The sequence below is a fragment of the Typopeltis vanoorti genome, chromosome 15 (assembly GCF_054136105.1).
Source record: "Typopeltis vanoorti isolate ZY-2024b chromosome 15, IOZ_Tvanoo_1.0, whole genome shotgun sequence".
In the NCBI taxonomy this organism is placed as follows: domain Eukaryota; kingdom Metazoa; phylum Arthropoda; class Arachnida; order Uropygi; family Thelyphonidae; genus Typopeltis; species Typopeltis vanoorti.
This window is the reverse complement of record NC_143563.1, coordinates 70,857,535-70,875,873: the sequence shown is the minus strand read 5'-3', so window position 1 is coordinate 70,875,873 and position 18,339 is coordinate 70,857,535. Positions and strand designations below refer to the sequence as shown.

Sequence of the window (18,339 nt, the reverse complement as noted above, 5' to 3'; positions counted from 1 at the left end):
TAGCCTACAACTAAGTATATGCCCGAAGCTGTGTTAAGAATTGTTTGCTCACAAGGCCGAATAGATATATGGTTGTGTTAAACTAAATGTGTAATTTGTGCTGATGTGTTCACTGATAGCCACGTGTATCCGAGTGGCATAATGATAATCTATGAATATTACTTCATAATTGTTTAAGGTAATTGAAATGTAATTTGTGATTAGTACAAGTTAATTAGAGCCTTTGATCTGAGTTGAGTGCAACCATATTATCCTGTTTGAAATGTATTATAATGTATCACCTAAAGCTCACTAAATTGTTTCATTCATGTACTTGCCTGATCTGCCTATGTTATATGAATTGAAAACTATCGCTCATAAAAATAACAATGAACCAAGCGGGATAAACCTATGAGTAAGCCGCGACTGTAAGGAAGAAAAGAACAAGGGGGGGGGATGAATTTATGCTTGATCAAATAATCATTAACTCTCTGAAAGGGTCACCCTGAACAAGAATCCTTTCTACCTAGGTATTAGCTGGCGCAGTATAAATATAAATGTGTTAATACTTATAGGGTGAACCTCTTCAGATTGTTGTGTGATAAATTGATGTTTAGTACATGGAGAGGCCAATAGGACTGCAAAGCACTGAAGGAGAGAATATTTGATTGTAGAGTTTAAATTATAAGGGATAAATATGTATAAGTAAGGTACAGTGTTAGACGAGTTTTGAATTTAAGAAAGATAGAATACTGGATTAGTTAAGAAAGGGTAGATTAAAGGTAAACAACTAATTAAGTAAAGAAATGGCAAACAAGATAGGAAAAGGGCAATAACATAAATGGTGGAGTCGAGAGAATAGTTGAGACAATAAAAGAAAACGTCATAACAAGAGCATCTAAGTAAGAAAAAAAATTATATTTTAAGAAATAAACAGAAATTAGGGAACTCTGATCAGTAAAATACAAAATATTAATTTCATTTTATGCAGAATAAAAATATTAAAAAAAAAAAAGTTAAATAAAATCTAATAGAATAAATAATACAGAAATAGAGAGAGAAACTATATTTTTTAAAATATGTCTTGTTTTACATTCATTTTTCATATGTGTGTGTAGCGTTACAATATTATTTCACTTTTCTCACGAAGAATTTGTGTAGACATGATTCCCATCTAGCTGACATGTTCTCATTGTAGTCTTCTCTTGTGGTGTCTGTTTACTTTTGAATTCATACTGAAGATACTGCACATTCAACACCAAATATAAAAAATAAACTTCTTGATTGGAAGGCAGTTTCAAGTAGTGTTATGTGAGAAAACTTCAAAATGGGAAAATGGACAATGAAACTTATTTGTGCGTAGGGTTCTACAGGAAGGATACCCAATGACTGGAACCATGCAACTGTAATTCTCATCTTTAAAAAAGGAAGTAAGAATAACTGTGATAACTACAGAAGAATAGGTTTATTAAACATAGGTGATAAGATATATGCCAAAATAGTGAAGAACAGAATCAATCCTATACTAGAAAAAAAGTATAAATGAAGAACAGAATGGCTTTAGAAAAGGAAGATCCTTCTTAGATTCTGTATTCAGCCTCAAATTACTAATTGAGAAAAGAAGAGAATTCAACTTAGAAACACATCTAGCATTCATAGATTAAAAAAATAAAAATAAACTTTTGACAAGATAGATATTAAAACAAAAAAAAAAAAAACTTGCCTGTAAATTTATTAAAACCACTCCACAGCCTCTATGAGGAAACAATATTAAGCATAAAAAGAGGTGAGGAAAGAAACAAAACATTTGAAGTAACTGGAGGACTTAGACACAGGTGCCCTCTATTTCCTGTATCATTTAGAATATATATATGAATGAAATAATTAAAGAGTGGAGGTTAACCAAGAAAGAAGGAATTTAAATAGAAAATTTTATCTCAGATATTTTACTCTTTTGCAGATAACCAATTTTGAACAGCTGAGGATAATCTACAAAAAAAAAAAAAAAAAAAACTGTATATAAATTGAATTTAATAATAAAAGCATAATATGATATATGTCTTTCAAGAAAAAACTAAAACTGGCATTCAAAGGGAAAATGTCCATCTGAGATAAAATAATAATAGACAATAAAATAATGGAAAAAATCAACAATTTTAATTAATTGGACTATAAATTAAGTTATAATGAAGATTTAGACATTTCAAACAAAATTAGTGAATCTGCCAGATTAAATAGAATAATAAACAATACATTTACTTCAGCAATAGTCACCAAAAAGCAGTCCTAGAATGTATAATATTTTATCAAACCAACATTATTATTTGGCAATGAAGCATGGACAATAAAAGAAAGAGATAAGAAATGAATCACTGCAGCAGAAATGAAAATATATGAGAAGAGCAGCATATTATTCAACACTAAATAAAAAGAGAAATGAAAGCATACTGAAAAAACAGAATCAGACATCAGTAATGAAAACAATAGAAAAATATGCAGAACAAAGTGGAAAGAGCATCTAGAATGAATGGTATATGATAGAATATGCAGGATGATGATGAACTACAAAACAAAGAAGGAGGCAGACTTATGAAATGCTGGGATGAGACTGAAACAGACCATCAAACTTAGATTCATGAAAGGAAAGAAGAGAAGGTCTTATAGAATGTTCTCCTAAGGAAGAAGTGGAGGAATTTTTCAAGTTATTAGAGAAGGACAGCTGACATAGAGAAAATGGAAAAACTGATCTCATTGTTGGAGACCTAAATAATAGAGTAGGACATAATCCCACCAGGAATATATAGAAAAGTTTTGGGAAAATTTGGAGAAAAGGGCAAGGCTAATAATAATGGTAAGTAAGGTTTATGAAGTCTGTGTGGTTAGCCTAGTGGCTTTGCATTTCGCAACCTGGGAAAGGAGTGTCCTAGGTTTGATTCCCGTCGATGACGTGAGGAGCTTAAGGATCTTCCTCAGCTTTAGCCAAGTTAGCTGGTCTTGGGCATGGACAGCAGGGTTTTTCATCCCTCAAGCAGGCAAACCGGCCCCATTAATACACACGGATTTATAGTCATGGATATCGCCCTTAGGGGATGCAACAGAGGAGTGGCGAACCGGCTGCATTAATATGCCAGTAACTCCTCATTAGGAAGGGACTCAACCCATCCTAAATGGAAGAGAACAATAGGAGAGAAGGTTTATGAATTGAAAGTATGAAATAAAATTCATATTTCATACTCTAACTACAATTGCTCATTATTCTACAGAATAGCAGAATCGTATACTTTAACAATAACATTAACACATAGGTATATATATATTATACTTCAGCAATAACACACACACACACACACATATGTGTGTGTGTGTGTGTGTGTGTGTGTGTATACTTTTAACAGTAACACACACACAGTGTGCCTATTAAGTAATGAGACAATTATTATATCAAAACAAAGAACTATATTTGGAATTGTCAATTACACAGATTCAAAATAATCTTCCTCAAACTCCATATAACATTTACATCTGTCATACAGGTGTTTGAAGGCATGGTGGAAGTTCTGAATGGGAACCTCCTTCAGTTTCTCACTAAAAACACACGTAATAACCACAGTAATGACCATTTAATCCGTAAATATTTCATCCCAAGTATCTTGGGACATCATCAGTACAGTAGTTTAACAATACTAGGAATAACATAGTTAGGATGCATGATTACAATGGAATCTCAATATGCGTGCAGTAACGTGTTATAGAAATAAATTAAATATAACTGAAAAAAAAATAAAATAAAATAAAATTGCAAATAAAATAATATATACATATATATATATATATATATATAAAGATTATTTTACACAATTTTGTATGACAATTTCCCATATTTTATGAATAGTAAGAACATTGTTGCGGTTTAAATGTGGTCTATGTAGTAGGGCTTCAACACTTTCTTTATATAAACGTTCATATTTATATAAAGATCTGTGTAAAAGTTTCAACTTCTCCCAATGGATCCTATGGTTTGGATTTTCAACTCCATGTTGGGAGAGACCAGGTTTCTGCAGTTTGAAAAGATGAATATGGTCTTGATGTTCTGAGATGCGTTTCTGAACAGACATACCTGTCTGACCAAAGTAAGACAATTTGCAGGAGCATGGGATTTCATAAATGCCAGGTAACATCAGAGGTGAGAGTTTGTCCTTAGGAGAAGGTAACAAGTTATAGATTTGGTCCTGACCTACCTGTCTTACTTTGGTCAGACAGGTAGGTCTGTTCAGAAACGCATCTCGGAATCAAGACCACATTCGTCTTTTCAAACTGCAGAAATCTGGTCTCTCCCAACACGGAGTTGAAAATCCAAACCATAGGATCCATTGGGAGAAGTCGAAACTTTTACACAGATCTTTATATAAATATGAACGTTTATATAAAGAAAGTGCTGAAGCCCTACTATACAGACCAAATTTAAACTGCAACGATGTTCTCACTATTCCTAAAGTATGGGAAATTGTCATACAAAATTGTATAAAATAATCTTTATATATATATATATATTTTTTTTTTAATTTTATTTTATTTTCAATTTTATTTTATTTTATTTTATTTTTTATTTTTTTTCAGTTATATTTAATTTACTTCTATAACACGTTACTGCATGCATATTGAGATTCCATTGTAATCATGCGCCCTAACTGTATGTTATTCCTAGTATTGTTTAAACTACTGTACTGATGATGTCCCAAGATACTTGGGATGAAATATTTACGAATTAAATAGCCATTACTGTGGTCATTACGTGTGTTTTTAGTGATGAATTCACCACAGGTTTCGTTATATAAAAAAAATCCTTCAGTTTTCTGGAGAGAAAATAGCTGACATAAAGAAAATGGAAAAACTGATCTCATTGTTGGAGACCTAAATAATAACAATGTCACCGAAGTGCTCCCCATTTCAAGGCACACTTCATCTTTGAGAAGAGGAAAAAGTCTATGGGAGCCAAATCTAGTGAATAGGGGAATGTTCAATCACACAGATTGACTTCGAAGCCAGAAACTGCTTCACATGCCACACAGTGCGCAAGTATGTTGTCATGCAACAGAAACCAATTGTTGCTGTGGAGCAGTTCTTTCCTGATACGTCACATGCAGGCATACAGGCATTGCATTACTCCTAAATAATACCTAGTGGTTGCTCACCTGTCATGGGTAACAATTTCCCTAGCTTTCACCACATTTTCATTTGTCTGTGCAGAAATTGGTTGTCCACAGCATGGTTTATCCTCCAGAGACTCTCTCTTCTCATTAAATGTTGAAAATCAGCAGAACATCTGTGCATGGCTCAGACAGTCATCACCGTAAACTTTTTTAGGTCTTGGTACACTTCTATAGCAGTTTTTCCTAATTTACAGTACAATTTTATCACAGCTCTTTGCTCCATGATGCAACTTCTGGTGCACTCCACAGACACACTCTTATTTCGACAGTCGCCACACAAAAACTGCTTCATCACCTGACTCGAAAGTTGCACTGGTGATTACAATACACTCTATCAGTCAAAACTATAAATATGTTTGTTACTTTTATTGAAAGGCTGTCCTGTAAAAAAAATCACTCTCATTACTTAATGGGCACACTGTGTATATAATATCTAAGCAGATTACAATATGCCAGTGCATTTTGTCAACTTAAAAAATTCTTGATGTCATTATCACTATTCATATACATGAAACTATAAAATGACACTTACAAAAAGAGTATAAATTACAGAGTTTGAATGCAATCTTCCAAGTTGTGTTTTAAACAACTTGTGTCATCAACAGTCATTAGTGTACATCATGTAGACTAATTATCGAAGGTGAGAGTTCAGTCAGACCAGATAATTCCTAAAGATCAGATCTGGTGAGCATATACAGCATTGAAGACAACTGTGAGTTTGGATTGGGTGAGATGAGATGAGCAGCATAAAGTATGAATTGAAACAGCTTAACTGTCTTAAACAGATTACTTATTATGAAAGAGTCTTCAAGTGGCCAACAGAGATTATTTCATCACATGACATGCTTAATCGAAATTTTGATATTTGGAAATCAGTCATTAGACCAGATTGTTGCAGATGGTGGTTACACAGAACAATACAAAACCAATGTGATGGATGACTGTGTGATGCATGACATTGATAGTTCTTGGATACAAGTATTTAAAAACAGTTTGGAAGTTGTATTGAAAGTTTGTAATTTAAGTCCATTTTGTAAGACTTTTTCAAGTGGCACAGCTGTTTATCATGTTAATTGATATGTTGGCTATGGCTGTGGCCTATCACAGCCAAGTAATTGACTTCATAGAAACACATTTAATGCTTTGATTTGGTGGTCAGTCCTATTTTCATAGTCTGCAGTGTTTGTTAGTTGTTTGCTTGTCTGTCTTAAAGAATACAAACCTGAGTTCTGGATGGATAAACTCTACCACCTTTCTTACTGGCTATACAGGATCATGGTTGATTCATGTATACCTGAATGGGATAAGTAAATTGTGAGTAGTAAAGATTAAAAAGTGTACGTTTCATCTTGTTAAGGACGTAAGTACAAATTCCAGTTTTATGGTAGAAATAATTTTGAGGGGTAAGGGTGATATGATTCATTGGTGATGAAGCTTACAGTTGGGTCTTGATATCAGGAAGAATAAATATGGCTGTGCATATTATTATTATATTATTATTATTAAGTGAGACCTCTAGGGATTAGAGACTCATTGAGGGAGACCACATACTACAGGTACCAGCTATCATACTTATTCTTGAATTCATTCACACTGATTGCAGATACCACATCCAATGGCAATCCATTCCAATCATGCACCACCCTATGAGAGAAAAATCTAGCCCTCACCCCCTTCTTAGCAGAATTCATTCTCAGCTTCCAAGGATGCTCTCTTGTCCTTTCCCCTGTCTCCATAAAATGAAAAATTCCATCAACTGAAATCCTGTATGACCCTTTCAGAAGTTTGTATGTCTCAATCATATCATCCCTTCTTTCTCCTGTTTGCTAGTTATTGGAGGTGAGAGTTCAGTCAGACCAGATAATTCCTGAAGATCAAATCTTGTGAGCTTATACTGCATTGAAGACAGATGTAAGGATTGGATTGAGTGAGATGTCTGCTGTCTACAAATTCTCAGTCTGTCTTCATAATCAGTATTTCACAATCCTGATTTTTCACAACACTTTCCTTTGCACTCTCTCCACTGTATCAGAATCATCACAGAAACCAGGAAACCAGACCTGTGCACAATAGTCCAAGTGAGGTCTTATCAAGGACTTGTAAAGATGCAAAATGACATCCTTATCTTTACATGTTAAAGTTTGTTTCTGCATTGTAATTATCTTTTCAGTTGTATTAGCAGTCTTTGTTACATGGCCCCCTGAACTTCAACTTGCTAACTACTAAAACTCCAAGATCCCTAGCATGATCCATTTCTTCTAGCATAATCCCACCAATAAACTGAATTCGTCTTCAGTTTGTGCAACAGCTCTAATACTTCCTCTTTATAAACCTGAGTTTCTTCAGAAGAGGTAGCAGTGAATTCAATGTTCCATACACCAGATTGATAGCCTTTTAGCAAAATGGGCACTCATTAGTTGAACAACTTCTTCTGCATTCAGAAGAGTTATTCTTTCATATTCATTCTTTCTTTTACTTGCAGCATATTGATAGAATTCTTGTGGGTTGTCTTTAGCTTGCATAGCCAGTTTTTTTTTTTTGACTCTTCTGGCCTGCTGCTTATAATTTTCATAGTGGACATCATCCTTATGCAGATGGTATTCCTTCCACATCATCCGTTGCTTACGAATCTCTTGCTTAATAAGATTACACATCCATTTGACTTCTACCTATTTATTGTTTGAGCTCTCAGGACACATTGTGATATTGCATCATTTAAGTATTTTTTAAATGCTTCCCACACACTGTCGATATTCTTCCCGTCCAGCAACCTGCTGCACTCAGTATTATTATTATTCAGGCCTCCATGGAGTCAAAAGACTCATCGTGGGAGATCCTTCCTAAGAAACACAAAGTCTATCAAGACTAATCAAGGGGAGGGGCCCCCCCCCCAAGAAACCACAAAGTCTATCATACCACTCCTTAAACTCATTGACTGTTCTTGCACTCACCACTCCATCAGGCAATGCATTCCACGGTTCAACCACCCTCCATGCAAAGAAACCACTCCTCACCCTCTTGCTCACAGATTCCTTTCATAACTTCCAGGGATGGCCTCTTGTCATCACTCCTTCCCACTGTTCAACCAAGTGAAAGAACTCCCCCAGTGTCAACCCTGTAACCACCTCTCAACAGTTTAAAAGTCTCAATCATATCACCTCTCCTTCTTCTATCCACCAAACTCTGCAGTCCACATTCCCTCAGCTGATCCTCGTAACTATCATTGTACAGTCCTGAAACCATTTTTGTTATCCGCCTTTGTACCCTTTCCACAGTTAATTTATCCCCTTCAAATCCTGGGGACCAAATCTGAGAACAATAGTCTAAGTGTGGTCTGATCAGGGTCTTATACAATGGAATGATAACTGTTTTATCTCTGCAGGTCAGCGTCCTTCTCCTTATTGCAGCAATCCTCTGTGTTACCACCTTTGCAATATGTCCCCTAAATTTCAGGTTTCTATCAATCATCAACCCCAGATCTCTTGTCTCCACCTACTTCCTCCAGTATAACTCCTCCCATAGAGTATGCAGTGTCCCATCGATGTTTCCCAAACCTCAAGCCTTACATTTTGCTGCATTAAACCGACACCCCTTTCCCCATTCATTTACCCATCTATCTAGCTTATTCAAATCCTCTTGCAGGGCTGCCACATCTGCACTATTACTAATAATCCTTCCCAGCTTTGCATCATCCGCAAACAACTGAATATCCCCTTGCAATCCACTGACAATGTCATTGATATAAAGATTAAACAATATAGGTCCCAGTACTGAGCCCTGTGGGACCCCCACTTGTAACCCTCTGCTTCCTTGAAATTGCCACAACATACACAACTCTCTGATACCTATTAGACAGCCAATCCTGAATCCAGTTGACCAATCTGACATCCAGACCCATGTGCTGCAACTTGAATATCAGCTTATCATGTGGCACCCTGTCAAATGCCTTCGCTAAGTCTAAGAAAATGGCAGTATATGCCTTTCCCTCATCTAATGCTCTTGTAACTTTATCATAAAAGACTAGCATATTGCTAAAACAAGAGTGCCCCTTCACAAATCCATGTTGACTCTCACAGACAACATTACCCTCATCTACCCACTGCTGTATACAGTCCTTCACTACTTTCTCCAAGATCTTACTAACTACTGATGACACACAAACTGGCCTATAATTAGACACTTCCAGTCTGCTACCATCCTTATGCAATGGCACTATCTTACCTTCCATTCCATGGGCACCTTTCCTGCAGCCAGAACTTTCATTGACAGTGCCTTTGACTCCAGGTCAAAGGCACTGTCAGTTCCCTAGCACATTCTCTAAACTCGTGGTGAAATACCATCCAGTCCCACAGCTTTATTGACATCCAGAGTACTCAGTATTTGAAACACGCTCTCCTCCTGTACCTCTAAACCTCGAACCTGTCCAATCCCTCTAGCATTAAAACTGACTCCTCCAGGATGAAATACTCCAATAAAGTGTTCGTTGAACAATTCCACTATGTCCTCTGCATCAGTCACTCTATTACCATTTTTATCCCACAATATCAATAATTCTTCCACAGTCATTTCTCCTCCTACTGGCCACATATCTAAAATTTTCCCTAGGATTTTCTTTGGATCTTAGGGCCAATCTCCTCTCATATTCCAGTTTCGTCTTCCTTACCATACTAGTCACTCTTCTGGCCTGTGTCTTATACTCTTCATGCATCTTCTCTTCACCTGTCTCCTTATATCTCTTCCATAGCATCTTTTTCACAGGCAATTCCTGTTTAATATCGTTTGTCATCCACTTTACTCCAAATTGTGTCATGGTATACAACTTACCATTGCTGCTAACAAATATTCTTTCATAATTTCCCATGCACTAATGATATCCCGGCCTTCCAATTCCTCCCTCCATGAAACTTCCACAGGTTGACATCTTAGACTATTATAATCACCTGTCTTATAATTCCACATACATTCCCTTCTCTTTGATACTCCTGCATGTTTATTCATTTTCCAAGTCAAAACCATATGGCCACTCTCTCCAACTGGTGAAAGAGATGTCATCTCAGTTATTATCAACTCTTTTGATGCTATAACCAAATCCAAAACTCTTGAACATCTTGTTCTCCTATTACATGTTGCCTAAGACATTTGTCTCCCAAGAATTCTAGAAATTCCATTCCCTTATTGCTACATGCATCTTCCTCTCTCCAGTTTATACTACTGTAGTTAAAATCTCCCATAACAATCATTCATCTTGCACTTGCCAAACTCAACTGTCTAAACATTTCCTAGTCCCCACCCTCTGTGCTCCTGGGTCTGTAGCAACACCCCCCACTAAATATTCTGTCTTGCCCACCTCTACCTCACACCATATGCTTTCAAAATCATTAATGCCACTGCCTTCCAGAGTCTCCACTCTTAGAGGACATAGGTCATCACTTATCATAAGCAGTACTCCACCACCACGCTTTCCTTTCCTATCCTGCCGAAAAATGCTGTACCCAGTGACTTCTATTCCTGTCATTATATCCTCTTCTGTCAACCACGTCTCAGTGATCCCAATAATTTTTGGCCAGGCTGATGCTATCTGTGCCACCAATTCCTCTCCTTTATTCCGGATACTCCTGGCATTAGTATAAAGCATATAAATGCTGTTGTTTCTATGCCCAGCATTTTTATCCCCTCGAGACTCCAATGGGCTCAGTGTTAGCTGATGTCGTTCCCCCCTCCCTTCTCCCAAGTACCCATTCCCACAAGAGGCCACCCCTGCTACCATCCTCCCTGGGACACACTGACTTTTTCAGAACAGCAATCTCTCCAGATGCCTACGTCCTTCCTCATTCAAATGTAAACAGTGTCTCGCATACAATTCTTCTCTGTCCTCAAACGCACTCCAAGCATCCACATATTTCAGTCCTCTCTTGTCACACATTCTAGCTATTATGTCATTCAATATTACCGCTCCTGCTCAGCTCATCATTATCATACCTAGGCAACACACACACTATTTTCCCTCTCTGTGTCTTCTTTCATACCACCTCAAGCAAGAATCTCATATCTCTCGCTGCCCTATTTACACCACCACTCAAGTCATTTGTTCCCACCATCACAATCATCTCAACTACCCTTTCACCTCTCTTAACTGCCAAAGTCACACTTTCTGTCATTCCTCCTGGCAAACTCCTCATGCATCCTATCTTGAACACCATGGATCATTGAGCCCCCATACTTTAAGCCTCTTACCATTCCCTCTCTCCTATTGTTTCCATTTTCTCCTCTTCTTTCATTCCCAGACCTCTCTCTCATTCCATCTCTCCTCTTCTAGCACTCCCATACCTCTCTCTCATTCCATCTCTCCTACTGTTTCCATTCTCTCCTCTTCTAGCACTCCCATGCCTCTATCTCATTCCTTCTCTCCTACTGTTTCCATTCTCTCCTCTTCTAGCACTCCCATGCCTCTCTCTCATTCCATCTCTCCTACTGTTTCCATTCTCTCCTCTTCTAGCAATCCCATACCTCTCTCTCTTTCCATCTCTCCTACTGTTTCCATTCTCTTCTCTTCTAGCATTCCCATACCTCTCTCTCATTCCCTTTCTTCTACTGTTTCCATTCTCTCCTCTTCTAGCACTCCCATACCTCTCTCTCTCCTACTGTTCATTCTCTCCATTTCCACATTCAATTCCATTCTCTCCTCTTCTATCATTCCCAAAACTTTCTCTCTCTCTCTCCTACTCTGATTTGCCTTGCATTTATCCCTTCCATTCTCCTAATCTCATTTTTCATACTTCTTCCAAGACATTCCACCTCCTCTTTCAGCTCCTCAATCTCCCTCTGCAGGTCAGTCACTTTTAATCGAAATGCACTCTCCCAAACAAAACCATCTCCTAAACTTTCACAGTCACCCACGCCTTCTACACTATCAACTATTATTTTCTCATTCATATTTTTTTCTTCATTCTCTCCTATCACACTACTCGTCTTCCGGTATTCATTTCCCGTTCCTGGAGCAACAAGGTCAGTTATTGAGATATCTACTACATTTATTTCCTCCCACTGCCTATGCTTTATGCACACAAGCACCACCCCCCCTCTCTCTCTCACAAGCCAGATATCCAATTCCCAAGATGCATACATACCACAAGTACTGCATGCCACAAACTCCTTTATTATATTGCTTATAATAGAGTTCTTAAATGGCAGAGGACTTGGTGACATGCCATTTGCGACTGCAGCTGAATCTGCCATTATTCGTTACTGCCGAGGGACTACTAGCATAATCGTTAATTATTCAAAATAGTGTCGTTAATTAGTGTCAAAAATAAATGCTAAATAAGTATTAGGGAGTATAAATAAATAAGAAAAGTACAAACAATTACAAACAAAACATTAAGTACATTAAATAAAATGAAATAAAACTAAATACAGTAATTAAAACTTACCTTCGTCTTGTCTTCCATCATTATGCTTCCGACCCTGTCTTCTCGGTAACCAAAATACACAATATCACAACCACAACTAACTTCAAAAAACAACCACTTAAGTGCACTCGTATTCCAGAGAAACAATTTAACACTCAAAAACTTAGAAAAACGGACTATTCACTGATTAAAAATCACTTTCTTTAGCGCAGCTCCTTGTTTATTTCACATATATATTGGTGAAATAATGGATTTCCTGTTTCTAGAAGAGCTGCAATTTTATTGATTTTTTTTTTTTTGGGGGGGGGGGGGGGGCTATTTACATTAATTTCATTGGTAGTTTCATGTGAAAAATAAAGAGTGATGAATCTCTTTGCTGTGTGTGGGGGGGGGGGGGGGGAGAAGTGGAATATCACATAATGTGAAAAAATACCAGTCTTTATTCATAAGTGTATTTTGAGTGATTCTTTTCCTTTCATATTCTACATACAATTATCTTATATATTCCTACCAGAGTTGTTAGTACTGCAGTTTCTTCCTTCTATACATGAATTACCCATTATGTGTTCTCAAAGAACTTCGTTTACACTCTGTTAGGAGGGGATGAAAAGGAGTAAAAAGTTATCTCTAACTTGTATTTCCTGTGATATTTTTCAACTGAAAAATATTGCTGGCCTGGTTGGCCAAGTGGATAGCTTATCTACTCTCTAGCCAACCAGGCTATGGGTTTGAAATCCCACTGTAACATACAGTTCTTTAGGGACTAGACAAATTTCATGATCTGGTGTGAAACCACCATCTTATTGATTTGGAGATATTGAAGTGGCTTGAAAAGTTCCATATTTGGTCTCTAGAGAAAAGTATATAATCCTTAATCCCCAACCCCCATGATACCAATGCACATTAGTTGGAAATTTTTTTGTTTTTTTTCCTTTTTTTTCACTTGGTTAGACTATAAATTATATATTTAGTTTAAACCTTTATCCAAGTGTTTGCGCCTGAAGTATTTTCAGGACTGGAGGAAACTCGTGGCAAAGATGGACTGAGTTCTGATCACTTTCCTTAGTATCCCATAATGCAAAACACATCTCCTTGCAGACATGTATAACGCTATGCATTATAGGAAGGGTCACTACTCAGACTGGTTTTGACCTTTATTGAGGTCTCTTCAGTGGAAGCCAGACCCAGAAGTGATATACCAAGGTTGAAGCAATGCAGAAGTCATATTTCCATATGCCAGTTGCCAAAAAGTGTCACACCTTATTATTAGATTACTCTGGATTAGAGAAATATGTTGGAAGTTTTTTTTTTCACTTGGTTAGACTATACATTATATATTTAGTCTGGGTAGCGACCCTTTTCATAATGCATAGAATTATACATGTCTGCAAGGATATGTGCTTTGCATTATGGGATACTAAGGAAAGTGATCAGAACTCAGTCCTCCTTTGCCACGCGTTGCCCCAGTCCTTCAGGTGCAAACTTTGTTTGCTTACACTTGGTAAAGGATTAAACTAAGTATATAATCAGTGCACATTACTTTTAAATGCTTTTGTGGGTGACATTTCACATTAAAAAAAAAATCTGAATTTGTTTATTATTATTATACAGGCACCTCCATGGAGTCCGAAGACTGGTCACAGGAGACCCAATCTGGACAAAGACAAAGCACTCACAACTGACTCTGGCAACCCATTCCACTCATTCACAACTCTCCAAGCAAAAAATCTAGTCCTCACACCCCTACTAACCACACCTTTATTCAACTTCCAGAGATGACCCCTTGTTCTGGTCTCTCTAGCCAAGTGCTGAAATATTTCCCCTGCATCTATGCTGTCCATCTACCCTTCAAGTAACTTAAATGTTTCTATCATATCCCCCCCCCCTCTTTTTCTGCAATCCACACACCTTCAATCTATCCTCATAGGGAACATTCCACAGGCCACGTATCATCTTGGTCACTCACCTCTGAATCCTCTGCACCTCTTCCTCATCCCCCAAGAAACTCAGAGAATCAGACTTGAGCACAGTAATCCAGATGTGGGTATATCAAGGCCTTATATAATTAGCCATTATATATGGCATTTTCTCCAGACAAACTGAACATAGCTTTAGCTTTTATAGAGATTTAAATTAATCTTATAGTATCAAATGATTCAGATTGAATCAAAATTAACTTTATTCATGTTTTAATCTGTCAAACTTTAGGTTTTATGTTATAATTGATAATCAAATTATATCTGTGCACACTGTGTGATTGAACTGACTGAAATGATAATCTCATATTAATTTATAACATTTTTAATATGTTAAACAATGAATAATGAATAAAAGAATCATAAATGTTAGATTCTCCATCTTTAGATTGATACTTTATCTAAATTAATTAAATATTATTTAATGGTTTTTGTGAGTTTTTCCAACCAACTTTTAATGTTAGATAAGTTTCTTAAAATATGGATAGACTACATCTGTTGTGTGTATTTCTAGGTACACAAGCAACACTAGTGGAGCCATGAAATGTTTCAACAAAGCCAGACATGATCCAGAATGGGGTCAGATTGCTACCTATCATATGATTGAGATCTGTGTAAATCCTGATAATGAAACATTAGGTGGAGAAGTGTTCGATTCATCAGGAACAGAGGAATCGTAAGTGCATATTTAAGTTGTGATAGTGCATACTTTCATTTATAAAAGTTAAAGTACAGTATTTTCCATATTATAGAACATATTTGTTAGAACTTATATTTAGAACATGTTTTATTTTTATGATCACCAATGACCTTGTAGGATATCTGTATTAAAATTCAGATATTCCACAAGTTAAAAATATAAAAATGAATTAAAGTTTTAATTCATTTAAAAAATTAAAGAATTTATTTTATTTGAATTGCAGTCTGATATGTAATTTCTAACTGTCAGCATGCTTTAGTTATGTTTTCATGCACTTTCATATAGAAGGCAAAGGTTGTTTTGAAGTGACAAAACTGTTGATAAGGTTTCAAGAAGAATGTTGAGATCGATTTTCACACAGAAAGTTAATTCATTTTAAAGTGATGAGTTTTAGTGGTTTAATCAAGTTTGCTCTTACTTTCAACATATAGAAAGTGAAGTTCTTGAAGTGCACATTGGAAGAAGCCAGGAAATGTTTCACTTCAGTGTTCTTATGAGTTCAAGATGCAAGAAGAGTTTTATTTGTATTGCTGTCATATCGAGAGCATTTTTGTTTTCTGTTAGCCTTTTTTTCCTGTGTGAGAATGAATAAAAGTTCTGTTGGAGGCAAGAGACTAAGATCGTACGAATTTTTTCCATATAGGATAATAACTATTGGTTTATGTGATTAAAAGGAAGTTGTGCATATTTAAGTGTTTTTACTTGTTGTGAATTGAAGAATACAAAGAATGCACTGGTGCTTGCATAGTTAAGTAGTTGATTTGATGTTGCATATATCTGTGCTTTATGTAAATTAAAGATTTTTATTTTGATTACAAGAGTGTGAAGACTCAATCTCTTAATGGGTTAAATAAGTTTAAAAAGGGGTAATTTAGAAGTTAGGTTACATATGAGATATCCTAGAATATGAACCTGTGCACAAGCTACATTTGGAGTTTAGTTTCAGATGTTCTTTTTATTTTGAATTTAAGAGATTTAACTACTCAGAGTGTGTGAGAGAAGTAAGTAATTATACCCCCCCCCCACATACACAACCTCAAGAGCTATGCCAGCAGTAGCAAAGCTGCAAAGATAGGGGAAGCTGGACAAAGGTTAGGTGCCAGACTAAGAGAGATACTTAAGTAAAAATCTCTATTAACTCAGCAACTTCAGCTGGAAAATTCATCAGACAGAATAGAAATATGTAAATATGGAGAAATTTGCATGAATAACAATGGCCAAAGAACTATTAGACTTCTGTATTTTCAACAATTTTTAAAAAAACTAACTAATACTTTTTTTTTTGAAAAAATAATATAAATAAATATACTTCTAAATAAATATAAACATAAATATCAGAAGCTAACTCTAAATGCGAGAAATGTGCATGGTTACAGAGTACATGAAATCTTTTCAGATCATTATTTAGTAGTTTGTAAACTAGCAATACTAACAAAATGGTGAAAATAAATAAAAACAATAAATAGAACAAGTATACAAACTATATCTATTACAAGAAGAAAGTATTAGAATGCTATATCCATCATGATTATCAGATAACCTAAAAATAAGTCAAAATTAATGAAGCTATAAAATAAGAATGAAAACTTTCATAAAGATAATTCATAAGGCAGATACTGAAGTAAGTACTGTACTTAAAAATAAAATATTAAAAAGAAAAACATTAAAACTTTGAAGACATAGAAATGCAATAAAAGGAAAACAAGTAGCACATACAAATCATTTCTTCAAAAACAAACAAAAGAAACAGAAGAAATATACAAAACAAAAGAAATATAGCCAAAACTATAGTAAAGAAAGCTCACCAAGAATAAATTTATTACAGAGGATCAAGGACTGATCCTTGTGGTACCCCACTAATTACCTTAAATCTTGCAGACTCACATCCTCTGTATACCACTTATTGATATCTATCTATTTGTCAGTCAGCCATCCTCTTAACCATGCTAGTATTTTATAATCCAAACCCCATATTCTCCAATTTATGCAACAGAATTCTATACTGTATTCTGTCAAAAACTTTAGCAGAATCTAAAAGTATAATGGTGTATCCATGATAATACCCTTCTCTAGTTCAATGGTAACATTATTGTAGAATGTGAGCAAGTTGTTAAAACATGACCTTCCCTTAGTAAACCCATGCTGTTCATTGCAAAGTAGGGATTCACTGTCAAACCATTCCTAAATGCGAGCCCTAACCAATTTTTCAAAAATCTTCACCATCACTCCTGAGATACTGATTGGTTGATAGTAATACATCGATCTTTGCACCACCCTTGTGCAATGAGTTTACCATACATTCTTTCCATTTCTGCAGAATCTTTCCTGTTCTGAGACTCAAATTATATAGCTTGGTCAAAGGAATAGCCAGTTCAGCTAAACAATCTTTTAGCACCCGTGCTGATATCCCATCAGTCCCTACTGCTGAATTCTCATTCAGTTTGTGCAACAGCTCTCATACCTCCTCTTCATACACCTGAGTTTCTTCAGAAGAGATATCAGTGAATCAATGTTGTATACACCAGGTTGATAACTTTTTGCAAAATGGGCACTTATTAGTTGAACAACCACTTCTGCATTTGTCACCCTCACACCATTTGCATTCAGAAGAGTTATTCTTTCATATTCATTCTTTCTTTTACTTGCAGCATATTGATAGAATTCTTGTGGGTTGTCTTTAGCTTGCAGAGATAGTTTCATATTCAGACTTAGCTTTCTATACAACATTTGTGACTCTTCTGGCCTGCTGCTTATAATTTTCATAATGGATATCATCCTTATGCACATGGTCATTCCACATGATCCATTTCTTACGAATTTCTTGCTTAATAAGATTACACATCCATTTGACTCCTACCCTATTTATTCTTCGAACTCTCAGGACACATTGTGATATTGCATCATTTAAGTATTTTTTAAATGCTTTCCATGCACTTTCAATATTCTTCCCATCCAGCAACTGATACCATTCTGATGAATTCATTGTACCCCTCAATTGCTCATAATTTCCTGCTTTGTAGTTCAGCATGTAACCTTTTCTGAATTGAACTTTCAGAAACTTTGTC

At 35.9% G+C, this 18,339-nt stretch overlaps 1 protein-coding gene across 2 annotated transcripts in view; it reads left to right on the top strand.

Annotated features, from left to right (window-relative positions):
* LOC150098870 (tetratricopeptide repeat protein 21B-like) overlaps positions 1-18,339 on the top strand; it is a 388,504-nt gene that overhangs the window by 271,037 nt on the left and 99,128 nt on the right. For both annotated transcript variants that reach the window (XM_090404953.1, XM_090404951.1), the window contains exon 29: positions 15,089-15,250. In XM_090404953.1, the coding sequence (XP_090261079.1) occupies positions 15,089-15,250 (162 nt within the window). The remainder of the gene's footprint in view (positions 1-15,088; positions 15,251-18,339) is intronic.